Source organism: Typopeltis vanoorti, chromosome 19, assembly GCF_054136105.1.
Source record: "Typopeltis vanoorti isolate ZY-2024b chromosome 19, IOZ_Tvanoo_1.0, whole genome shotgun sequence".
NCBI lineage: Eukaryota > Metazoa > Arthropoda > Arachnida > Uropygi > Thelyphonidae > Typopeltis > Typopeltis vanoorti.
Genome location: NC_143567.1, coordinates 61,775,040 through 61,802,932, shown reverse-complemented (window position 1 = coordinate 61,802,932; position 27,893 = coordinate 61,775,040). Strand labels below are relative to the sequence as shown.

General features: G+C 36.6%; 1 protein-coding gene across 1 annotated transcript in view; it reads right to left on the bottom strand.

Moving 5' to 3' along the window:
- LOC150096172 (nucleolar pre-ribosomal-associated protein 1-like) overlaps positions 1–15,583 on the bottom strand; it is a 191,485-nt gene extending 175,902 nt beyond the window's left edge. Inside the window, exons 1-2 of the mRNA XM_090409629.1 lie at positions 15,266–15,583; positions 3,089–3,231 (exon numbers count right to left, since the gene is read on the bottom strand). Coding sequence (XP_090265755.1) covers positions 3,089–3,231; positions 15,266–15,491 — 369 coding nt within the window. The 5' untranslated portion in view covers positions 15,492–15,583. The remainder of the gene's footprint in view (positions 1–3,088; positions 3,232–15,265) is intronic.
- Positions 15,584–27,893: the final 12,310 nt, after the last annotated feature.

Below are 27,893 nucleotides of genomic sequence, written 5' to 3'. Positions count from 1 at the left end.
AGCAAGTTACTGAGGCATGACCTACCCTTCACAAAACCATGCTGTCCCCGATACAGTATCCCATTTTCTTCTATCCAATCTTGTATTTTCCTCTTGACTATTTTCTCTAAGACCTTGATAATGATTCCTGTTATGCTGATTGGCCGGTAATTTTCAACAGCAGCCTTGGAACCACCTTTGTGCAGTGGAACTATTTTCCCCTCTTTCCACCCCCTTGGGACTGACCCAGTCCTGAGGCTCAAATTAAACAAAATGGTCAAGGGCACTGACAATTCTTTGGCCGCTTCACTTACGACACGAGCTGATATACCATCCAATCCCACAGATGTATTGACATTGAGGTTCTGTAATTGACTACTTACCCCTACTTCATTCATCACAATTCCAGTATAAGCTGTTGGTTCTTCCATTCCTGCAAAGTCACCACCTGGATGATATACTCTTGCAAAGTGCTCGCTCAGTAATTCCACAATATCGACTGATTCGGTTACCTCCCTACCCTCAGCATTTTTTAAGATCATTCTACCATGAGCATTTTTCCTTTTACTTGCAACATATTGAAAAAACTGTTTGGGATTCTCTTTAGCCTGCGTGGCCAATTTCCTTTCGTAATCTGCTTTTGCTTTTCTTACCACCCTTGTTACCATCCTGGCCTGAGCTTTATACTGTTCCTGCGCCTGATGGTCACTCTTCTCCTTAAATTCCCTCCACAATTGTTTCTTTTTTTGCAGCTCAAGCTTAATAGTGTTATTCATCCATTTAACCCCTACTTGATTTATTATTCGGACTCTTGGTATACAGTCAACCATTGCCTCCTGCAAACAGTTCTTAACCACCTCCCATGCACTATCAACATCCAGCCCTTGCAGTTTTACATGCCATGGCATTGAGCCAAGCACACACCTAAGCTTGTCATACTTACCAGCCCAGTAATTCCACATGTACCCTGTCTTAATTGTAAATTCGACTCCTTCAGCCACCTCCCAAGTCATGACCTTATGGTCACTCTCACCAATTGGTGGCAACATGGTCATGTTCGTTACAGCTACATTCTCGGTTGCAATTACTAGGTCCAGCACTCTCTGCCCCTGGTATTTTCCAATACATGTTGCCGTAGATAGTTGTCCCTTAATAACCGCATAAAATCCAATTCCTTCCTCCCATGTGCCCTCTCCTCTTTCCAGTCAATGTTACCATAATTGAAATCACCCATAATAATTACCCTCCTTCCACTCATTTCTTCTATTTGCTTATGCATACTATCCCCACCATCCACTCCATCACCCGGTCTATAGCAGCACCCAATTGTATATTTTGTTCTGCTGGATTCTATCTCACACCAAACAGCCTCAAATGTGCTTTTTTCCCCATCATGCAGTTCAACTTCTACACTCCTTGGCTGAAGATCATCAGCTATCATCAATAACACTCCTCCCCCCTTTTTATTCACCCTGTCACTCCTGAACACGCTATACCCGTCGCATTCAATCCCACTAGCTTTATCATCTTCTGTCAGCCATGTTTCACTAATACCGACAACCTGTGGCCTGGAAGTGCCAACCATGACCAAAAACTCTTCCTTCTTGTTCCTAATACTCCTGGCATTAGTGTACATGAATCGCAGAAGCCCATTTGTTCCATCCTTACTTTGGTGCCTTATACTAACTATCCCATTCTGATTTGTTGTCCGTCGTACTCGCTCGGGCATAATATACTCATTCATACACTTAACTGCCCCCCTAAAGTCTGCATATCTACTCCCCCCCCTCTTAATAAATCTAGTTTCCCTGAGTCTGTACATCCACTTCCACATCATTCATCAACACTCTTTCAAGTCTCCGTACACCAACTCCATTCAAATGCAATCCATCCATCTTATATAAGTCCTTTCGCCCATCGAACTCATTCCACACATCCACAAATTCCACACCACTCTCCATGCATAACCCACGCATAAAGTCATTGGCAATTATGGCCCTCCTTCTAAACACTTCACTGTCATATCACGGTAAGATACTCACCATCCTAACTCTCTCACTCTTCTCTTTTGCTACCTCAAACAACTCCCTCACATCCTCTATCATTTCCATTTTGTCCTCTTTCAAATCATTCGTTCCTGCCACGATTATCATCTCTTTCACCCTCTGTTTTTGCAGTCGAATAGATTCACTGACGTCCTTTATGTTCGCACCCGGCTGGTACGACTTCGTTAAACTCTCAATTATTACGCCTCTTAATAGCGAATCCCCATACAGCACTCGCTCCTTCATTTTATTGACGTTTGTGAACATTCTATTATTTGCCGTCACAGACTTTCGCCGGTTATTTGTCGGTACGTTCAACACACATTTTTCCACACGCTCCAGTTGTCTTTTAGCTCTGTGTATGGCACCATTCAAACGGGCAATTTCGCTACTCGCATTTATCTCACCATTTTCATTATCGATCAAATCATCCATTCTTTCTGTGTTTCTACCTTCATTTACATTTTCGGCGATGCTCTCAAACTTATCTGGCACTACCACGCAATTCTCTAGCACACCGCCATTTTCTACATTCTGACTATCGTTCACGATATCGCTCTCGACACACGAAACACGCTTGAAGTCCTCATTCTCTTTACACTTTTTACACATATTAACTCCACTATCACTTTCTAACCAGACTCCCACCGCTCTTTGCAAGGCATACATCTCACAGACAGCACATTGCATAAATTCGTTTACATCAAAACTCTTAAACAAACATGGCGATCTGGCCGCCATTTTTTTCTTTATCGGTGCCATGTGTACGCTATCTTTTCTTAAAAATAATAATTAAAATAACAGAAAACACGCAAAAATTGTACAGACACACCAAGAAACAAAAAGCAAACAATACTACTTAAAATTCTAGTAAAATATCTAATGTTAACACAAAATAATACTAATCTTTTCAGGAGCTCTCGACAGTCGACGATCTAATCAGTGCGACACCAAGCGGAGATTTTCCAATTATTATGCTGCATAATAATTGGAAAAATGATTCTTATTAAGATATGAGTGAAACACAGTGGCTTACAAGAAAGTAAATATTAAACTTTGGTTACCTCAGATGGAACTGTTCTTCTGTTAGTCAAAAAGCTGAAAATTTCCGAACATGTTTTTGATTGAGAAATATATTCATATATAATATCATCTTCAGAGCTTCCAGACTGGTACTTTTCTGCTGCTTCCACAAAGTTTGACAATGCTAAAATAAATAAATAAATAAAAACTTATACAAAAAGTTGCTATCCATTATACACGTCTCAAAGTCATTTTTACAGATACAAAGATATAATAAGAGACACACAAAGGGGAAGGCAAACAGAGTACTGAGATAATGTTTTATTTTATTTGAAACCCAAACAGAAAACTAACCTGTATGACTTAAGACACTTACTTTAATTAAGAAACAAAATTCATTATCTTTTGGGCTTCAATGGATAAAGCAAGTGTATAGAAGAGGTATCTAGATTCATCATCATCAATTTCTTGATATGTACCCTCATAGAGCATAACGGAAAACTGTGATGGCACCACATGCTTAAGTTTACATTATTACTAATTATCAACAATTTTCCTCCAAATCAGTTTATCACTTGTCAGAACTCAATACAGATTTAAACATGATTTATAAAAAATATGTCCAGCTACTCTGGTATTTCTGATCATATTAGAACAATAAGACTACTGAATTTGATTAAACATCTTCATCATTCACTATCTAAGAAGCATTTAGAATCTGCCACAACTCTGCCTCCCCACAAATTAAACATGTGAGCTGCCTCAAAGTACAAAATGCTTGGAGACTTTCACGGTAAGATGCTTAAAACTACTTTACTGTAACCTTATTTAGGACTTATATGCTGGTTTCAGGTTTCAATTTATTATGGGGTTAAATGGAATAAATACAGCACATATAAATAATTAGCACGTTTAATCACTCCTATTTTTCATCTCAGTAACTGAGCACCAGGAAACAATATTAAAATTGCAAAAACATACAAATTTGCACAAATACTAAGTGTAAAACATTAGACCAAAAGCCTAAAGTCCTATGCGGGGTGCCTTCTGTGTACGTTGTTGGCTAGCCTTAGCTGTGTTGGGTTATAACCATATTTATTAAGATTAAATCAACTTTTTAATTCCGCTGCTGATTCTAAAAAAAGTCTTTCAAATTTGCATTTTTTGTGGCAAAGCATAATATATATATATTTTTTTTCATTTGATTCTGTGCAAAAAATCCAATGCATGGTTAACAAACCCTGACTTATGGTGGTTTATGTTTTTTTTTTTTCCCTTCTAGGCTGATGTTAGCAGATCTCCCAGTTTTGCAGGAACAAGGAACTTTGTAAAACACCTGGAACTGAAGAGAAGGGAGAGGATCCTTGGGAGAGTAGATGAAGGTAGACAGGATTTAGACAGCATTTGAAAGCCGTGGAAAGATTGTACTTTTTTTTTATAGTTCTGGCTATTTTTTCTAAGATGCCCTATTATAAGGAACAAGGATAGTATTACTAGTCAACATGTTGAGAGGGATCAGAAACAATTAATTTGTTGACCTTTTTGGATTGTAGCCACTGGATAGGAAAGTCTGGTGAATAAAGGAGAGTTCAGCAGTAAGATCTGCCTCTGCAGAACAGGGATTGGAAGCTTTATTAACAAGAGTTTTGATAATACCATATTGATGAGAAGGGGAATGAGGGGAAAGCTTGTGAATGTGTCTTCCTGTGTCGGTGGGTTTTCTGTAAACTGAGAAAGAAAGGGTGCATTTGGGAAGACATGAAATTAGAGCATCTAGAAAAGGCAGGCTATTATTTTCTTTATCTATAGTGAACTGGATTCTGGAGTGCTGTCTGATGAGATGGAGTTGGAAGAAGTCTAATGTGTCTGAGCCGTGTGTGTGGCCAAATAAAGAACACAACATCAATGTATCTTAACCAGTGGTGTAGCTAGGGGGATGTGGAAGGGGCGGTTCGCCCCGGGCATCACTTCGAACCTTTTTGATTTTTTTGGAGTTAATTCTAAAATACAGTCTCGAGAACTCAGTTCCAAATATTGTAATACTACTGCGAATTTTCCTCACAATTGCTGTAAGTGTTGCTAGTTGTGAGAGGAGTTTTTCTAAATAAAATAGATTAAGTATTACCTAGATTACTATGAAATAGACTTTGCCATTGTCATCGACGATTTTGCTAACAGAAAAGAAAGAAAAATAACAGTTTAAAATGTTGAAGTTAAAGTTTTACTTCAAAAATAAACATAGTGTTTTAATTTATTTCCCTATTTGTCATTTTGACTTTTTGTAGCATTTTTGGTGTGTGCTGAGAGGGGCGGCAAAAGCTCTAGCTACGACATTGGTATATCAAGAGTAAATTTTTCAAAATGCTCCATGGAGCATTTATGTATGAAGGATTGAGAAAAGGGAAAGAAAAGGAAGTGGGGTACAAAAGTTTTTCTTTCTTTAATCCTTCACATTAATAATCTGCCAACAATAAACCCGGCAACAAGGTTCCTTCTGCTACACCTAGAAAGACCCAAGTATCCTTTTATTCATGTAATTTTCAAATTAAATCATGGCCTGGCAAGAGAGTATGCCAGAATAAAATATCCATGCTACTAGTATATACAGAGGTGTAGCTAGGGAGGAGCGGTCCGCCCCAGGCGGCACTTTGAACCTTTTTGAACTTTTGCAGTTAATTCTAAAATACAGTCTTGAGAACTCATTTCCAATTATTGTAATAGTATTGCAAATTTTCCTCACAATTGCTGTAGGTGTTACTAGTTGTGAGAGGAGTTTTTCTAAATAAAATAGATTAAGAATTACCTACATTATTACGAAATAGACTTCACCAATGTCATCGACGATTTTGCTAACAGAAAAGCAAGAAAAATAACATTTTAGAATGTTGAAATTAAAGTTTTACTTCAAAAATAAACATAGTTTTTTAATTTATTTCCCTATACATTGTTTTGACTTTTTGTAGTATTTTTGGTGTGTATTGAGAGGAGTGGCAAATGCAGGGACCGCCCTGGGTGGCAAAAGCTCTAGTTACACCACTGAGTGTATATATATATATATATATATATATATATATATATATATATATATATCTGAAACAAACATTCACATGTAAATATAAGGATGTTATTTTGCCTCTTTACAAGGCCTCGATAAGACCTCACTTGGATTATTGTGCGCAGGTCTGGTCTCTGGTTTCCATTGTGATTCTGATATATTGGAGAGAGTATAAAGGAGAGTGTTAAAAATGATATCAGGATTGTGGAATACTGAGTATGAAGACAGATTGAGAATTTGTAGACTGCAGACATGAGAAAGAGGGCAGATACTTACAAACTTCTGAAAGGATCATACAGGATTTCAATTGATGAAAATTTTCAATTTATGGAGGATGAGGAAAGGACGCGAGGGCATCCTTAGAAGCTGAGAATGAAGGCTGCTAAGAAGAGGGTGAGGACTAGATTTTTCACTCATAGGGTGGTGCGTGATTGGAATGGATTGCCATTGGATGTTGTGAGTGCAAGCAGTATGAATGAATTCAAGAATAAGTATGATACCTGGTGTGGCCTCCTTTGATGAATCTCTGACTCCCTGGAGGACTCTCTTAATAATAATAATAATAATAATAATAATAATATATATATGTATACCGGGTGATTATAAAATAACATCAAGTGTTCAGAGCTCTCTAGCGAGTAATGTATTGGACGAAACACACCAGTATTCGGTAGATGTACACAGTAGAACATGGAGATTCGATTTAATGAAAAAAAAAGTACCAAAAGTTGCCAACAGGGGGAAATTTTGGCACTGCCAAATTAATTTTAGTAGGTGTGACTAATTAATGACTAAATGGCAAATTAGAGAGAGCACACATCAATTTCATGACGTTTATTGTTAATTACAAATGAGGTTCAATATGACCACCATTCTGATGTTCCAGGAACTGCATAGGTGCACGACATTTTCCACGGATATGTTGCGAGCCACTTGCAACATATCGGAATTGATTTGTTTCACGTGTAATGTTATTCAATCTTTCAAAGTTGGAATATCGGGTACATGTCCTTGAAACACAATGCTTTTAAGAAATCCCCACAGCCAAAAGTCACAAGGATTGAGATCAGGCGATCTCGGTGGCCATGGCGTAGGAAATGCACAACTAATGATTCTTCTGTCAGAGAAATGTTGTCGCAAAACACGCTGTACCTGAAGTCCGATGTGGGGTGGTGCACCATCCTACATGAAGATGGTCAAATCGAGACACCCTCTTTGCTGCAGTTGTGGAACCACAAAGTTCTGTAGCATATTGGCATACCTGTTAGTATTGACGGAACAGGTCACTGGTCCATTTTAGTAATTTTCCTCGTAAAAGTATGGACCGATGATAAAAGATGCCATAAATCTGCATCACACTGTGACTTTGGGCAAGTGGATAGGCATCTGCAGACACACGTGCAAATTAGTTGCAGCCCAAATGCGACAGTTGTGTGTGTTAATATCGCTGTTCAAATAAAAGTGCACTTCGTCCCTCCATAAAATCTGCCACGGCCATGCATCATCCACTTCCATGCGCACTAAGAATCTCAAAGATAAGTTGATTCATGTGGTCACATCACCAGGGCGCAATTCTTGAACATGACTGATTTTATAGGGGTCAAGCTTCAACATCTGATGTAGGATTTTCCACACCTTTGTGTATGTGATATCCGTTTGCCAGGATATTGCTCGTGCGCTGGTACCCTGCACATATGTCATCTCCTGTTCCACAATAGCAGTTTCAACTTGTTCAACTGGTTGGTGATTGATTGGTTTGCAGCCCCTGCCTACCTTCACCGCTAGAGTTCCAGTAGTTTCAAATCGCCGAATCAGTTTTCGTAAGTTTGTTAGGCTAATTGGTCCTTTTTGTAAAATTTTCATACGCCGAAAATCACAAAGACAAGCACTAGCATTATTGTTCCTCTGATAATAGTTTGACCAACAAAGCACACTAATGTAAGGTAAGAGGCATCAAAAAGCAGTTCGTCTATGAATGATAAGAACCAAAATTTCCCCTGTTGGCAACTTTTGATACTATTTTTTTTCGTTAAATCGAATCCCCATGTTCCACTGTGTACGTTTACCGAATATTGGCGTGTTTCGTCCAATACATTACTCGCTAGAGGACTCTGAACACTTGACGTTATTTCATAATCACCCGGTATATATATATATATGTAGAAAGCTTTTTACCTTGGGTATAATATATGTTAAAGATGCCAAGCTAGAAATACAATTTTATTAATACAGACCAGTATTTTACAATAAAAACATTTATTCTCCAAAAGATAAAGTTCCGTTCTACAAATATCCAGGAGTATATTACATTCCCTGCTCCTGTGGTCTTGCCTACATCAGACAAACTTTACGAAGTTTAGAAATTAGACAAAAAGAACATGTTGGTGATGTAAACCACAACAGAAGCATCTTTTCCAGCTTAGCACATCATTTCTGCACGTCTAACCACACGATAGATTGGCAAAACAGCTCCATGCCATATCTCGATGACGACTACAGGCATTGTGTATTTAAGGAAGCCACAATAGTACTAATAACCGGCGGAAATCTCAACAGAAATCAGGGTGCAATTCTAAACAGTTCATGGAAAACCTTGATCCTCTCTCTCAATCAATCTGAACTACAGCTAGCCAGTAATCACATTACAAGTCTACAACAAACACGCATGCGTGATAATGAATAAGAACAATAAGTCATCTCTGTCACACGAAACGTGTAACCATAGATACTAGTTTGGTTTACAACGTTTTTTTATGTTCCTTTTACTTTGCATTTACTAACTTTCATATCTCCGTAATGCCTTGAAAAAGCCAGACAGTTTGCTGGCGAAACTGGTAGGTTTGAATAAATGTTTTTATTGTAAAATACTAGTCTGTATTAATAAAATTGTATTTCTATTATAAAACGACCAAAAATGTATAATTTAGATGCCAAGCTATTTTAAACCTGGTTTTACTTTATTTCCCAAGCAAGCAAACAAGTCAAGTTTGCACTTGCACATATTGCAAGTCTAGCTGACCAGCAAAGTAGTGCAAGTCAAGGCAACTCATGGTAAAGGTAGAATAAGCTCTGATCACTATTCTTAATATTTACCCTTAATGCCAAGCCCATCTCCTTGAGGAGATGTATGATGTTATGTATTAAAGGCAAGGGGCCACTACCCAGACCGGTTTCGACCTTTATTGAGGTCTCATCAGTGGGAGTCAGGATTAGGAATACCAAGATTTAAGTAATACAGAGCTTATAAGTATTTTACCAAAACAAGTTACCATAAGGTGCTTTGACCTTATTAAATAAAAATCTCAGGATGAGAGATATATGTAGAAAGTTTTTACCTTGGGTATAATATATGTTAAAGATGCCAAGCTATTTTAAACCTGGTTTTACTACATTTCCCAAGTAAGCAAACAGAAATTTAAGTCAAGTTTGCACCTGCACGTATTACAAGTCTAGGTGACCTGCAAAGTAGTGCAAGTCAAGGCAACTCGTGGTAAAGGTAGAATAAGCTCTGATCACTATTCTTAATATTTATCCTAAATGCAAAGCCCATCTCCTTGAGGAGATGTATGATGCTATGTATTAAAGGCAAGGGGCCACTACCCAGACCAGTTCCGACCTTTATTGAGGTCTCATCGGTGCATTAAGGGTAAATATTAAGAATAGTGATCAGTGCTTATTCTACCTTTACAATGAGTTACCCAGACTTGCACTACTTTGCGGGTCAGCTAGACTTGCAATACGTGCAGCTGCAAACTTGACTTGTTTGTCTGTTTGCTTACTTGGGAAATGGAGTATAAGCAGGTTTAAAATAGCTTGGCAACTTTAACATATATTATACCCAAGGTAAAAAACTTTCTACATATATCTCTCATCCTGAGATTTTTATTTAATAAGGTCAAAGCACCTTATGGTAACTTGTTTTGGTAAAATACTTATAAGCTCTGTATTACTTAAATCTTGGTATTCCTAAGCCTGACTCCCACTGATGAGACCTCAATAAATGTCGGAACCAGTCTGGGTTCTGGCCCCTTGCCTTTAATACATAGCATCCTACATCTCCTCAAGGAGATGGGCTTTGCATTAAGGGTAAATATTAAGAATAGTGTTCAGAGCTTATTCTACCTTTACAATGAGTTGCCTTGACTTGCACTACTTTGCGGGTCAGCTAGACTTGCAATACGTGCAGCTGCAAACTTGACTTGTTTGTCTGTTTGCTTACTTGGGAAATGGAGTATAAGCAGGCTTAAAATAGCTTGGCAACTTTAACATATATTATACCCAAGGTAAAAAACTTTCTACATATATCTCTCATCCTGAGATTTTTATTTAATAAGGTCAAAGCACCTTATGGTAACTTGTTTTGGTAAAATACTTATAAGCTCTGTATTACTTAAATCTTGGTATTCCTAAGCCTGACTCCCACTGATGAGACCTCAATAAATGTCGGAACCAGTCTGGGTTGTGGCCCCTTGCCTTTAATACATAGCATCCTACATCTCCTCAAGGAGATGGGCTTTGCATTAAGGGTAAATATTAAGAATAGTGTTCAGAGCTTATTCTACCTTTACAATGAGTTGCCTTGACTTGCACTACTTTGCGGGTCAGCTAGACTTGCAATACGTGCAGCTGCAAACTTGACTTGTTTGTCTGTTTGCTTACTTGGGAAATGGAGTATAAGCAGGTTTAAAATAGCTTGGCAACTTTAACATATATTATACCCAAGGTAAAAAACTTTCTACATATATCTCTCATCCTGAGATTTTTATTTAATAAGGTCAAAGCACCTTATGGTAACTTGTTTTGGTAAAATACTTATAAGCTCTGTATTACTTAAATCTTGGTATTCCTAAGCCTGACTCCCACTGATGAGACCTCAATAAATGTCGGAACCAGTCTGGGTTGTGGCCCCTTGCCTTTAATACATAGCATCCTACATCTCCTCAAGGAGATGGGCTTTGCATTAAGGGTAAATATTAAGAATAGTGTTCAGAGCTTATTCTACCTTTACAATGAGTTGCCTTGACTTGCACTACTTTGCGGGTCAGCTAGACTTGCAATACGTGCAGCTGCAAACTTGACTTGTTTGTCTGTTTGCTTACTTGGGAAATGGAGTATAAGCAGGTTTAAAATAGCTTGGCAACTTTAACATATATTATACCCAAGGTAAAAAACTTTCTACATATATCTCTCATCCTGAGATTTTTATTTAATAAGGTCAAAGCACCTTATGGTAACTTGTTTTGGTAAAATACTTATAAGCTCTGTATTACTTAAATCTTGGTATTCCTAAGCCTGACTCCCACTGATGAGACCTCAATAAATGTCGGAACCAGTCTGGGTTGTGGCCCCTTGCCTTTAATACATAGCATCCTACATCTCCTCAAGGAGATGGGCTTTGCATTAAGGGTAAATATTAAGAATAGTGTTCAGAGCTTATTCTACCTTTACAATGAGTTGCCTTGACTTGCACTACTTTGCGGGTCAGCTAGACTTGCAATACGTGCAGCTGAAAACTTGACTTGTTTGTCTGTTTGCTTACTTGGGAAATGGAGTATAAGCAGGTTTAAAATAGCTTGGCAACTTTAACATATATTATACCCAAGGTAAAAAACTTTCTACATATATCTCTCATCCTGAGATTTTTATTTAATAAGGTCAAAGCACCTTATGGTAACTTGTTTGGGTAAAATACTTATAAGCTCTGTATTACTTAAATCTTGGTATTCCTAAGCCTGACTCCCACTGATGAGACCTCAATAAATGTCGGAACCAGTCTGGGTTGTGGCCCCTTGCCTTTAATACATAGCATCCTACATCTCCTCAAGGAGATGGGCTTTGCATTAAGGGTAAATATTAAGAATAGTGTTCAGAGCTTATTCTACCTTTACAATGAGTTGCCTTGACTTGCACTACTTTGCGGGTCAGCTAGACTTACAATACGTGCAGGTGCAAACTTGATTTGTTTGTCTGTTTGCTTACTTGGGAAATGGAGTAAAACCAGGTTTAAAATAGCTTGGCATCTTTAACATATATATATATATATATATATATATATATATATATATATATATAACGTTTCAATCATCAGAAATGAGATGAGAGAGCAAGAGCTTACTTTGATTTATATAAAGAAAATGGTGGCGTGTGTAGCTCAGTGGGTGTGGCGTTTGCACTCCATGGTGCTTGACCGCACAAAGGAAGACTTCGTTTCAAATCTAGTCAGTGACTAGAGAAAATTTTTTTCTAAACCTTTTTTCGACTGGTTCCCGAGTTAGTCAATCTCTGGCACAGGCAAGTGGATTTTTTCTCCCAGAAACTCAAGAAAATTGATAGTAGAACCTACATTATTTCAGACATTAAATATATTGTGTTAAGGTTAGGCCACCTCTTCACTGCGTGCCACTTAATTAGTGACAGTCTTGGGCCAGCTAACTCTGATTGGGTACCAGTGGAAACTGAACTGCCCACTCAGTCTCCAAAAGTTAGATGGGGCTAAAATGGCCTTGCCTACCCCCTATACGGGAATAAAAAGGCATTAGCTGATTTTTTTTTTTTTTTATAAAGAAAATGGAACTGAAATACTGATGGATATCTCAAATTGCATGCTCTCACCAAATGAATTAAGTAATGAATAAGACTGCGATGGTCCTGAGAACTGAGGATAAAGGTGTCGGCAATATTATAAACTACCAATGCCAAGAGGTGGGGCACAACAGCAGTAGTGTAATGTATACTACCAGTCATAGGCATAGCAACATTTGCAAGTATGAAAATGCTGCTGTGTCCATGACTTTATTATGCCATCTAGGTCATAATAAAGAATGGCTATTAAAGGTATAGAATACATATTCAGAAAACTAAAACAAAAGGTCAGAGATTATGATATGGGTCACAATCATGATTAAGTGCTATCGATCAGTGGTACCTGACTGTGACAGTATTATTAAGCATAGCAGTTCAGTATAATGCAATAGGCAAACATGCAGTACTACTGCTTATTTCATAATATAATATAAAACACTGCAGATGGAGTAATTTGGATATTTCTATGTATTTCTATTGAATTTTTTTTTTTTAAATTTGAATCCCACTCACAAAAAGGCTGTAAACTAATATTTGTACAGTTGGTGGAGTAAGCGTAAGAAAATGTGGAATCTCAGCACTAAAGATCATACACAAAACTTTTCCAAGCTACTTCAGGCCTCCAATATGTGAAGCTGGTCAACTCACAAGTTGATCAAACCAGTTGATGAAATGCAAATCCCTTCTAAAGAAATGCACAGAACATCCATGCACACAGATGTTAGTGAATGCCTTTAGGTGGTAGATGAACATAATCATGCAACAAAAATGAACAATGACCTCCCAATAATCTGTTTGAACAATCTAAACTAATTAACTGGAATTATGTCCAAGACATCTATGGACACAAAACCATTATATTGTCTTTTTATTGTGCATGTTTGTGTATTATGTTACCAGTTTGTCTGCTTTGCAATTGTTAGAAAAAAGATTCTGGAAGTGGGGGGAGGGAAACAACCTTTTTAAGAACTTTCCAACCTAACTCACATCAGGTTGAAAAATTCTTAAAAAAAGCATATCACATGATCATTATGATTGCGCAAAGTACTTCTAAATTACTAGAATTGAGAAAATCCAGAGCATCTATCTCCTATTTTTCTCTATAGTGCCTGTACATTGTGCAGATGGAATGTCCAGCTATTATTATGTGAAAAAGTATATGTGATAATGACAAAAAACAAAAAAAACAAAAAAAAAATGTAAACAGTAAGGACATAAAATCCTAATCATAACATAATCCTAAAAATACCTATTACCAATATTTTTCCTCAATTTTCATGCAAGTTTAAAATCTCATACTAATAAATAATTACTGAAAGGGCTATTTAAATAGCATTCGTTTTCAGCATGCCTGTGCAAAAACTTCTGGAAATAGATTGTATAAGGATCTTGGGATAATCAGCTGGGACAGCTGATTATCCCAAGATCCTTATACAATCTAATATATAACCAAGACACACACACACACACACACACATATATATATATATATATATATATATATATATATATATATATATATTGATGAGCGACAGATAATTTTGTCAGGCAATTGTATACAACATATGATTGGAATTATACTCCAAGCATAACATTAAAAATTACCAATAACCCAAAATCACATATGCCTGTGAAATTAATCATACTCTAAACAACTACCAATGTGACAAGAAACTATTTACTCTTTTTGCAATGCATAAAAAGAGACCAATAACTGATTATAACATAAGAGAGTAGTTTATTCAGGAGTAGAGTCCAAAAGAAGGCCTGTGACTAGGTGGCATGTCACAGGGTTCTGTTCTAGGCCTGCTATTGTTTAATTTGTACATTAACAATAAAAGCAAGGATCTGAGAGGAACTGTTCACTTATTTGCCGCTGATGAAGTTGGATAAAGTAATAGTTAATACAGATAATGTCAAAATTTTTCAGGATAATTTGGACAGATTGACAGACTGGGCTAAGGAGAATGGCAAAGTGTACGGTTATGCATTTTGGGATGAAAAGATTTCCAGCTATATCCAACATTGTTGGAACTGTACTCCAGGAAATTGATAAGCCAGAGACTTGGGAGTGTTAATGGATAGGAAGTTAAAGTTTAGGGAACATAGCAAAACTGACTAAAGAAGCTCATCAGATTACTTGGTTACTGAAGAATACTTTGACAAGCAGGTTCTGGGTGCAGAGTTTCTTGGTGATGAGGCTTATTGAATGAACCTTACAAGAACTGGTTAATAGGCAGAAAAGGGTTGACATGATTGAGGCATACAAATTACTGATGGGTTTTTACAAGATTGATTCAGAGAAAATTTCCAGAACAGGTCTGGTGGTAAGAGAACTAGGAGCTATCCATGGAAACTGAGCAAAGGTGTTAGAACTAAGTTTTTTGCTGAGCAGTGAATGAGTAGAATAGATTGGCAATCTGTTGCGGATACCATGACTGTGAATGAGTTCAAAGCAAAGTATGATAGATACTGTGCAAATGTCGGATAGTTTCTTGACATGATGTTTAGGGCCTCCCAATAATAATAATATGTTGTCGAACCAATGATGGTTTCTTTGGAGGAAATTAAAAACTCTTACCTACAAATGTGCGCGTATCGGATAACAATGATTTAACACATTCCATAGTATATACATCATCTGACAGTAGCACATCATCCGTTGGGGCAGATAATCTTTTCTGTCGCTTAGAAGTTGAAATTGTATCTGTATTATCTGGTGAAACATTGGTGTTTTCTTCGAAATATTCTACAATACTTTCATCTTCACATTTTTCGAATGAAACATGTTTCCTTTTCTTGCCCATTGCTGTGATAAACAAATAACTATTTACAAATAAAACTGACGTATAATATGTATTTTTCGAATCAAAATTAAAATTCCTTCAACACATCGCAAAATGCCAACATTAAAAACACGTGGATTTGCACATGGTCGCAAAATATCTAAATACACGGAGAAACCATGGAGAGACTAAACCTAAACGTAAGTAGCCCAAATTAGCCGATATTTTTTTGTAGGGAGAGATATATTCTTATGGCTTGCTTGATATGAATCGATGCTATTCCTCAACAGCATTTTTATTCGCATGTACTCATGCATTATTCCCTTCATTGTAACACGATGTTCAGAATTCAATAGGGAACAATTACGGAGACTACGGCTGTAGGTTTAAGTAATAACTTTAATGTAAGATAATTATGAGATATAAGATAAATAACTGTGAGAGAGAAGATGGAAGGATGACCTAGTGGAGATGGCTAGCGAATGTTTGCAACGGTAACCATTCAGCAGCGAAAGTTGAAGGCAAATGTAGAGGCGTATAACCATAAATGGCTAGAAAAAGAAGAAAATAATTATGATTATCACAATTTTCCTGATATTAACCCTAAGGGTCTATAAAATACCATGAAAAGCTTACACGTTTAAGTTTACATTATTACTAATGTCCTCTCAACAATTTTCCTCCAAATTTGTCTATCACTAGTCCGCAGTCCATTACGGGAGATCTTATACAGGGTGCCCTAAAATTCACGCAAGAAGTAATTTTGATAGAAAACACAGGTTTTTAATTTAAAATTGTAATTTCTTATCGATTCATAAAGTATGCAGTATAGGGTTATGCATGGAATAGCATATCGGGTAAATGGCCTCCACGGCTTTGCTGGCTCATACACACACTCTTTTGTCGAAATTTTCCATGACCGTTTTGCATAAATGTGGCGGGATTTCGTTGATACAGCGCTCAATTTCCTCATTCAAGGGGTGGGTGGTCGTGGGCTTGTTGGCATAAACCTTAGACTTCAAAAAACCCCAAAGAAAAAAGTCCAACGGCGTTAAGTCACATGATCTGGGCGGCCAATTCTGATCACCAAAACGGGAAATTACACGACCAGGAAATGACTCATGCAGTAATTGAATTGTTTCTCGGGCTGTATGGCATGTGGCGCCGTCTTGTTGAAACCACATGTCGTCCACATCCATATCTTGCAATTTAGGCACAAAAAACTGGAAATGTCATGTCGCGATAGCGAGCACCATTAACTGTTATTGCCTTACCAGCCGCATTTTCGAAGAAGAATGGACCGATGATGCCTCCAGCCCAAAATCCGCACCAAACAGTGACACGTTGTGGATGCATTTGTTTCTCAACAATCACTCGTGGATTTTCTGAACCCCAAAATGCGACAATTTTGTCGATTAACGAAGCCATCAAGATGAAAATGAGCCTCATCGCTGAAGATGATTTTGTTCGAAAAATAAGCATCCACTTGTTGTTGTTCCATAATCCATTCAACGAACTCTCTTCGCTGTGTGTGGTCAGTAGGCCTCAGTTCTTGAGTCAATTGAACTTTGTAAGCATAAAGATGCAAATCTTTCGTGAGAATACGCTGTAGAGAGCTTCTCGAAATGCCCAATTCAAGACCACGGTGGCGAATTGATGTTCCTGGACTCTCAGCAACACTCTCTCACGAACTGCTTCGATGTTTTCTGTTGAAGGACTTGTTGAAGGATGGCCAGAGTGTATAAGATCACTAATTGATCCAGTTTCCTTGAATTTTTAATTAATCTTTTCACAGTTGATGAAGTTAAATCAACTGTGAAAATTCTGACCATATTTTATACGAAAATTGCGAACTATAGCTGCCAAACCTTTATTATTTTAAAAATATTGCTCAACAATGAAAATGCGTTGTTCTTTCGTGTAGCGCTCCATTTTTAATAACCCTGAACTGTAACACTGTCTTTTTTTTTCTCGTTGGCAACACTTTACTGCACAAATGGCGCTAAATTTAAATGTTGCGTAAATTTTAGGACACCCTGTATTTCTACCTTCTAGAGAATTTCGGACTACAGCAACATTTTTTTTCTACATTTGATCATCATCATCATCATATTCTCCTTCTTCTTTTTCTTCACGCTTTTCAAAGAGTTAGGCCTAGAGTGACCTGTTCCTTCCTTAGGGTGAATCTCTTTATATCTTTTTTCTTAAATTTCGAATAAAATAACTGTTTTGTTGATATTACTTCTAGTATTGTGTTTAAGTTACCAAACCACTTCATTTTGCTCTGCTGACGCATTCTTGAATGCTAACAGTGAGAAGTTCCTTTCAAATATTTTTATTTAAAACATGTTTAATGTGATTCTGCCATTAATGCGATCAGTATGGGGTCTAATTGAATTCCCATACCCAAAAATTAAAACTTGTTTCAACACTGTCTTGTATACTGCTAGTTTTGTATTCTGGCTAATTCCTCTCATACTCCATCTAAATTTATTCAGCTAGCTGAATAAATTTGGATTGAGCTTTGTAAATTCGATTGTCTCTTCCATATTTAATTTATCATCTTACTAAAATTTTTGCCTAAATAGCTGATATATCTTTCATATTCCACAAGATTTCAATTCTGAAAGCAGTTGAACTTTATCATGTTCCTACATATTTTCATAATTTTGATTCTCTTATTAAAAAAAATCAGCTAACGCCTATTTGTTCCCGTATAGGGATTACGCGGGGCCGTCTACCCTATCTAGCGTTTGGAGACTGAGTGGGCAGTTCAATCTCCACTGGTAGCCAGTCAGAGAAACAGCTGGTCCAAAGCTTTCACTGATTCATCGGTACGCAGTGAAGAAGGCGGCAAGCTAGTGCAGCCATCTCGTGGTCCCTAACCCTAACACAATATTTTTTTAATGTCTGAAAATAGTGTGGGTTCGACGGTCGATTTTCTTGAGTTTACGGGACGAAAAACCAGAGTTTCCGGGAGAAAAAACCCGCTAGCCCGTGCCAGAGATCGACTAACTCGGGAACCGGTCGAAAAAAGCCTTAGAAAAGTTTCCTGTAGTCGGCGACTAGATTTGAATCATCAGATCCTTTCTTTGTGCGGTCAAGCGCCGTAGAGTGAAAACGCCACTTATACTCAGCTACACAGGCTCTATTATTATTAATTAAAAAAAAATTAGCTAACGACTTTTATTCCCGTATAGGGAGTAGGCGAAGCCGTTTTAGTGCTATCCAACTCTTGGAGACTGAGTGAACATTTCAATCTCCAATAGTCCCCAATCAGAGAGAGTTGGCCCAAGTCTATCACTAATTAAGCAGCACACAGTGAAGAGACCGCTCAACAAGTGGCGCCATCTCATCATCCATAACTCTAACACAATATATTTAATGTCTGAAATAGTGTGAGATCTACGGTCAATTTTCTATGGGGACGAAAAACTCGAGATAAAAAAATCAGCTAATGCCTTTTTATTCCCTTATAGGGAGTAGGCGATGCCGTTTAGCCTATAACTTTTTGGAGACTGAGTGGGCAGTTCAATCTCCACTGGCAGCCAATCAGAGGTAGCTGGCCCAAGGCTATCACTAATTAAGCGGCACGCAGTGAAGAGAGACAGCTCAACAAGTGCCGCCATCTGGTAGTCCCTAAACCTAACACAATATATTTAATATCTGAAATAATGTGGATTCCACGGTCGATTTTCTTGAGTTTAGAGGACGAAAAACCTGAGTATCCGGGAGAAAAAAAGCCGCTTGCCCGTGCCAGAGATCGACTACCTCGGGAAACGGTCGAAAAAAGGCTTAGAAAAATTTCCTGTAGTCGACATATTGATTCGAAACCAAGTCTTCCTTCGTGCTGTCACACGCCGTGGTGTGTGCAAACGTCACATCTACTGAACTACATAGGCTGCTTATTAATTTTTATATTACAACTAATAAAAGTGTTAGCTTGTATTATTATTATTATTATTATTAGTAGTAGTAGTAGTAGTAGTAGTAGTAGTAATAATAATAATGTAAGCTTATCCTCAGATAAGCTTACATTTAAGCTTCGAGGATGAAAGGAAAAAAAAATTAGTTCTCATCCAAGATGTATCATATGTAACCAAATGCCTGTAATGTACGTATCACAAGAAAACCAATGTATGTATTATATGTAAACCAATGTACGTAATGTAAATATCACATGTAAACAAATGAATGTAATGTAAATATCACATGTAAACAAATGAATGTAATGTATATAATAATTGTAAAAAATGTATGCAATGTAAAAAAAAAATATTTTAAAAGTAAATCATGAGTTTACACCGTATGTTTGTGAAAATAAGGACACATAATATTCAGATTGCATATGTGTAAATATTGTTGTATAATCACACCTTTTCAAACTCGAAAAAAAAAAAACAGTAAACCACAACATGTAATATTATACAACTTATGTAACTCTGAACAATATAATTGTAAATTATTATTATGATTGTTATATAAAAAAAAACTGTTATCATCATTACTATTTAAATCTCATTATATGTAGCACAAAGTGCTGAACCTTGTAAAATAATATACTGAATAGATGATCATTGTACATATGTAAATATTTGAAAGAACAATAAAAAAAAATTATTATTATTATTCTGTCTTGATCATATAAACGTCCGAGCGCCACCAAACAGTTACACTGCATCAGTCATAAAGTGCAAAGTAGCAGATCATTACTTTACCACTCTAAACCTGCACACCAAGACAATATCCATGCAATCTCCCACAGAAGAAAAGCGACAGAAAACAATAATAGATGAAGAAATAGTCAACCACAAAATAAGAAAAACAAACTGGGAACAACTGGCAACAGATTCAGCAGATATCTTATACAACAACATTAAACTCACACTTGAGGAAATATATAAGAAAGTTACAAAGAAAGTCAGAATTCGTTCAAAATCCAACACAAAATTAACACAAAATTTAATCATAAAAATACACAGAAAGGACGCTTTATGGAAAAAATTAAAGAGATATCCAAATAACACAGCTTTAAAAACTGAATATAAGATAACAAGGAATCGCCTTACAACACAAATCAGAAATGCAAAAAGAAGCTACAACAGAGACAAACTAACCTTCGCACAAAACAACATGAAACAAACCTGGCATCTGATCACTGAGATGCTAGATTGTGCTCCCTACACCACCGCCTCCGAAACCATAAAACACAGCTTCATGAAAGACGCAAAACCTATCCAACAACTAGCAAATGACTTTAACCAATACTTTGCAGACTCCATCCAAGTTTTGTGATTGGGGGAATACAGAAATATTCCCCCAATCACAAAACGTAACCCTCCACTTGGACCACAATCAAAACAGACATTATGGTTCACAACCATAAAAGAAGCAGAACTTCTCTTTACAATACATCAAATCAAACCAAACAAAGGCCAAGGAATTGATGGTATCAACCTAAAGATATAAAGCAACATGCAACTAGTTTAAGTCCTATCCTACTAAACTAATAAATAAAATATTTAAAGCAGGACAGATACCAAGTATGCTAAAGACAGCCATAATCACACCCATATACAAACATGGAAAAAGAAATTTAATCAGCAATTACAGACCCATAGCAACATCACCAATTATCAATCAAATTATGGAGAGGATCATACTGAAGAAACTCACAGCATACACTGAGACCTTTCATATTATCTCCAAAACACAATATGGTTTTCAGAAAAATAAGGGAACAACATCTCTCTTGGAAGACTTTACAGACGTAATTAATACCGCCTTAGACAAAAACAAAATTGCCATGGTAGTCCTTATTGATCTAACTAAAGCATTCAGTACACTCACACATCAAACCTTGTTAGAAAAGTTGAGGCATGTTGGAATAGGTGGGCCTCTTCACAGGTAGTTTACAAACTACCTTCAAAATAGAAAGCATATCACACGTATCGGGTCAAACCGAAACAGAGAGCTACCAGTAACCTGTGGAGTACCACAGGGAACTGTACTCTCCCCAACTCTTTTCAATATTTACACGCACGATATTAATCAGCAACCACTCAAAGGTAAGATATTCCAATACGCAGACGCAGCTATAACATCCATCCATAATAACGCAAGCATAGCCCAAACAAATATGCAACATGACATAAATCTGATCATAGACTGGCTCACGAAAAACTCCATGCACCTAAACTCAAAAAAGACATAATTAATGATATTCAGAAATCCACTGACTCGACCAGTTGATAACAAATATATAACCATCCAACATCCACTTTCCAACATAAAAAACACACAGAACAGCAAAACCATTACAATCACTCAGGTTGAAACAGTACGATACCTTGGAATTTACTTCGATGCAGATATGAACTGGAATAGCCACATAAACCATCTACACAACAAACTCCGAACAATAAGTGGCAAACTCTACAGGTTAAAAGACATAGTTCCCATACGCCTAAAAATACTAATATACAAGCGCCATGCCAAAATATACTAAGATACGCTATAACAACGTATGCTTTCTGTGCACCCTACAAATTAAATAGATTAATGTCGCTACTATACAAAATGATAAATCTGATCTTTTGGGAACAAAGAGAAAATAACGACCTTATATAAATTGCAATGTCAGAACACAAGATACTGACAGCAAAACATTTATGTCAGTATTCAGCTGTGCTAAAACATTATTTCGATGCCAACTACAGGACAGTCAGAAATACATACCATATAACAAGACCTCAGACAATTAATTATATCACATATAAATACAATAATCACTACGGAAGATATGATAAACAAATTACCTTTTGAACACAGAAACCTTACAAACTACAATAGCCTGAAAAGAGCTCTAAGGACATACCCATACTATGAACAAGAAACACGCACCCAAAATACCATACAAACTTAACGAAACACAATACATTAGTTCAGGCATCCAGTTCAGCGACGCATCAATACATTTCAAGTTATTGTGTGTGTGTGTGTGTGTGTGTGTGTGTGTGTGTGTGTGTGTGTGTGTGTGTGTGTGTGTGTGTGTGTGTGTGTGTGTGTGTGTGTGTGTGTGTGTGTGTGTGTGTGTGTGTGTGTGTGCGTGCGTGCGTGCGCGTGCGTGTGTGTGCGTGCGTGCGTGCGCGCGCGCATGCGCGCGAATTTCACAATCATAGATTTCGTAGCTTCTCAACACAGCAAAAAAAAAAAAAACAATAAATAATAACCAACTGGTGTCATCCTCATATAAGCTTACATATAAGCGTCGAGGATGAAAGCAGAGAAATTAGTCTCATCCAAGATGTATCATATGTAACCAAATGCATGTAATGTACGTATCACATGTAAACCAATGTATCTAATGTATGTATTACATGTAAACAAATACATGTAATGTAAGTATGATATGTAAACAAATGTAGGTAATGTATGTAATAACCGTAACAAAAGTATGTAATATAGAGTGATTATATCCATTGATATTGTATATATATAGTGTAAAATTGCAAAGAAATATCCGCAATAATCACCATTATGAATATTATAATAATATACGTTGTAAACAGTTATTGTTATTATTATTATTTAAAAAACCTTTATGTACGAAAAAGTATTTGTTATGCATAATTGTGTTCATATAATGTATGTAATTTATCTGAGAAATAATAAAATGTTAAAAAAATTATTATTATTATTATTATTATTCAATTTATTTCGAGAAATTTGAAGACTTCAACTAAATTTGTTTACTGGAATGACTGTTTCTGATTTCTGATTTTCCCTTTCAGTCGTTTCTGACTGAAGGTGACTTTAGGCATTGCCCACAGTGTATTTCTGGTAAGGTTAGTTCACCATTGCTTTCTCTAATGGCTGCGAAGTGTTCATGACTGTAATCCATGTGTGTTCACTGGGCCAGTTTGCCTGTTCCTGGAGGACGTAAAACCCTATCTCTGTATGAGACCAGATAACTCACCTTTAGACGAAAGAGACCAGATAAAGGTTCCTCACGTCACTGACGGGAATCGAACCCAGGTATTTCCGATCAAAAGGCTTCGTCTGTACTGACTGAGCCACGGAGGATCTAAATATACATATGGAGAGGGCAGTACGGTACGCGTACTGCCCTCTCAAAGTGTGGTACGCGACCCCCCCCCCCCCCCCCGAGGTACGTGAAATGTCTTCAGGGGGTTCGTGGCAATTTTTGGCTATGCGTCATTAACGCACGGAATAAAATTTAATGTATCTATGATGTTCAAGATCGTAAAACGTTCCTATTGTATCACTGAATAAGGTACAGAGACATTTGCATTCTGTGTAATATGTTTCTCTACAAACAGTGTAATTAGAGACAACTGGAATGAAAAGGGCATTAACTAATGAATCGCATGTCCCCTCCCACATTAAATGCTGTATAGTAGAGTCAAGCAAAACCATATGTTGCACCGGCAACATATGGTTATGTTTGAGTGAACGTGTTAAAACTAAGAAATATACAGTGAATGTGTTTCGGATATTATATAAAGAATTCGGTTGAAGAGAATTAGCATTTCAACTTAACTGTCGGTTTGCCTTTGTCATTTAGTAGCGCGATCTTTTGTTAATACCGCACCAATCATATGAACGTCTTCACAGCTGCTTTATCTCTACTGGCCTACCATTGCTGTCTGTTTCGAGCTCTGCTTTCACTATCCATTTATTGAAGGGAAAATTACCGTTAAATACGATAATTTTTTTAGCTTTCAAATTCTGAAGTATGGATCATTGGTTAAAGACTGGATTTTTAAAATGCACAAAAGAGAGGAACATAGAAGATACAAGTAGCTGTCAGCAACAAGAAAACGTTGATATTGTATCTGGATCAAGTGAAATTGATAAGGTGTCGTCTGACATCTCTAAAGTACCAACTAGGAAGAAGATGAGAAAACGTCGTAAGTACGATATAAATTATCTGAAATGTGGATTTTCATGGACGGGAAATGATGCGGAACCTATCCCATTATGTGTAATTTGCGGTGAAACTTTAAAGAATGAAAGCATGAAACCATCTAATTTAAATCGCCATTTTGAATCGAAACACAATGAATACAAGGACAAACCTGTCGAATTTTTTCAAAATAAACTAAAAAATTTATTAACTGATTTTTTCAAAATAAACTAAAAAAGTCGATCGTGTCAGGAGGTGAAAATATGAAGGCTTTAGAAGCTTCATATCGTGTGTCGCTATTAATAACAAAAAGTGGTGCCGCGGAAAAAATTGGTGAAACTTTGGTCAAGCCAGCAGCAAAATTAATAGCAGAAATTATGATCAGAGATAATGCAAGAAGATCTTTTGATCGGATTTGCCTTTCAAATAGTACTGTTCATCGAAGAATCACTGAAATGGCTGACAATATAAAACAAACATTGTGTGACTTTTTTTCTTGACTACTTGTATTAGAAACTATAACTTCTTTTTTAGGAATGTTAGTCAAGTGAGTAATATTTATTATCCGACTAGTTTCACCGATTTTTGCCATCGGCATCTTCATGGATACAATTGGTAAGCGATATGAAGGAAACAGACTAGGTTTTAACTGACGTTCTAATTCATACAAAATTAGTACTGTGCGTGAGACAATACGCGTGTCGCGGTACATGATTTATTGGTTGAGAGACATAATGTAATTGGCGTGAAAGTTCATTCCTTTAGTGTTTAGTGATCTAATTAAAGTTTTCCAAATATCAGGTAGGATTAGACCTTGATTCTTATTTAGGTTTCCTGTTGAACGGGCGACTATAGCAGCTTCCTTGAAAGTTCTGGAATGGTAGTTCTCTTCTATATAGGTCATGTGACTCTTATCCCACACAATAAGATGGTTGGTAATGGCAAAGTGGGAAGAAAGGCCTGAAATATCTTGTCTGTTGTTTCTAACATAAGTGGCAAACATAGCCTATGTGCTCCTTCTGTCTCGTTTCGAAGCTTCTAGAGGTCTGACCAATGTAACTAACACCACAGGAACAAGGTATATTGTATACTCCAGAGTACTTATAGAATGGATGAGGTTCTTTCGGTGATCTTAAAAATTTCCGAATATTGTTGACTGGCTTGAATGTTACTCTAATATTGTGTGGTTTTAGAAGGATAGACAATTTTTTGGAAATGGTGCTAACAAATGGAATAGTTACAGTGCTGATGTATTGGGTATCATCACGTTGTCTTTGTGGAATATCTGAAAATAGAATCTTGTTGATGAGTCTTTTTGGATAATCATTTAAGGATAGTTCTCTGGATATTGTAGTTAATTCTTCATGTAAGTCATCTTGGTTTGTGGTATGCAGTATAGCTCTTTTCTTAAGCATACGGATAATGCTAAGTTTCTGGGATATATGATGTGACGAGTTGAAATGATGGTAATCCAGTATTCATAAGCAACCTGTGTATAGCAAATATATGTTTATACTGTTATTGGTTTGTTTCTTTATTAGGATGTCTAGGAATGGCAATTTTTCAATTTCTAATGTGAATTTGATAGTATGGTGGAAACGATTGATTTTGTTGAGATATTCCATTAGTCCTTCTTATGATTCCAAATGATAAAGACGTCATCCAGTATCTGTACCAAGTTGTAGATTTTGTGGTAATTTGAGATAAAATTTTATCTTCTAGGTCTTCCATGAATAAGTCAACACAAGAAAGAGAGAGAGGGCTACCCATGGCAAATCCAGTAAGTTGTTTGTAGACGGTTTTTTTGCCAAACAAAATAGTTCGAAGTTAAACAATGATTGAACTACTTAGTGATGTTTCTTGGGAACAAGTTGTTCCCAAGAAACATCACTTATGCAGTCCAGATTTCGGTGTCCTTGTAATGCAAAATGAAACCTCACAACATACCTCCGTAGCAGAATCAATCAACGAATATCTTTTTTTTTCGACATGTGCCCTAGAAACATAAAGGGTTGAGTCTTGCTTTCTAGCTTTCTTTTTTTTTTCTAATAAAATTAAATAATATAAATTCTCTACCGCGTTTTATTCCCAACAGGAATGGGTGTAACTAACTCCTTTTACTCCAACTTTTGAAAACTAGTGGCAGTCTGTTTCCATTCTCTGAGTATTTTCTAATAGCCTATCCAAATTATCAATAAATCAAAACCCTTCAGAAGAAAAATCGATTGCATCATACACCTGTTGCCATCTCGTGGTCCATGTTGATTATACGGACATTTGAAACACTCGTATAATCAACCGTACATTACCAGTAATATACAGTCGATTTTCATCAGTTTCGAAAGTAAAAACACTAGATACTTCAAAAACACGAGATACTTCCTATTGCCAGAGATGGACTAACTACAGTTCCATAGCACTAGACAGCCTAAAAGACGTTCTGAGTTCGATTCTGTCATCAATAACAGAAATTTTTTCTAACCCATTCTTGGACCAGTTCCCGAGTTGGTCGATTTCAGGAAAGTAAGTTTTTCCCGGAAATTTTTTTTTTTATCCCATAAACTCAAGAAAATCGACAGTAGAATCAACACTATTTTAAAAATAATATATATTGTTAGGGTTAGGACCACAAGGTTTGCGATACTTGTTTACCTTACTCTCTTCATGGGATTACGTTTGCAATGAATGTTAAAGTTCAGTTAGTTATCTCTGATTGGCTATCTGAGGAGATTCTTCCCTTTATTCTCCAAAAGTTAGATTGGGTAAAGTAGGCGTGCCTTCTCCCTATGAGGGATAAATGGTTTTAGCAGCTTTATTTATTTATATAATATCCGCTTTTATCTTGTTCTAAACTAACGATAATCACTTTCAATTTCAATTTCAAGCTTCTGCTGTGCTATTATATCCCGAACGTGTGTTAAGATATTGCTATCAATGATAAAACAAAAAGACAAACAAAGATTAACAACAGCAGAAATGAAGTTTATGAGAAAAACTGCAAAGTATACCCTATTTGATCACAAAAGAAATGAAGATATTATGAAAAAATTAAACCAAGAACCAGTAATAGAAGAAATTAAAAAATATAAACATAAATGGATGGAACACGTTCAAAGAATGAAAACAGAAAGATTACCAAAACAAACCTTAAAGTACAAGCCATTAGGAAAAAGAAAACCAGGACGTCCTCTTAAACGATTCAACGATGACTTCTAAGGCCGGAACAGGCCATGCTAGGCCTAAATCTTGATACGTATGATGATGATGATGGAAGCAGCTTTATTTATTTATATAATATCCGCTTTTATCTTGTTCTAAACTAACTAATCACTTTCAATTTCAATTTCAAGCTTCTGGTGTGCTATTATATCCCGAACGTGTGTTAAGACATTGCTATCAATGACAATACAGTCAAGAAGATTTTTATGTGTTCTATTTTATGTATACCAGCATCTTTATATTGAAATCTACATGATATCTTACATGTCCAAGAC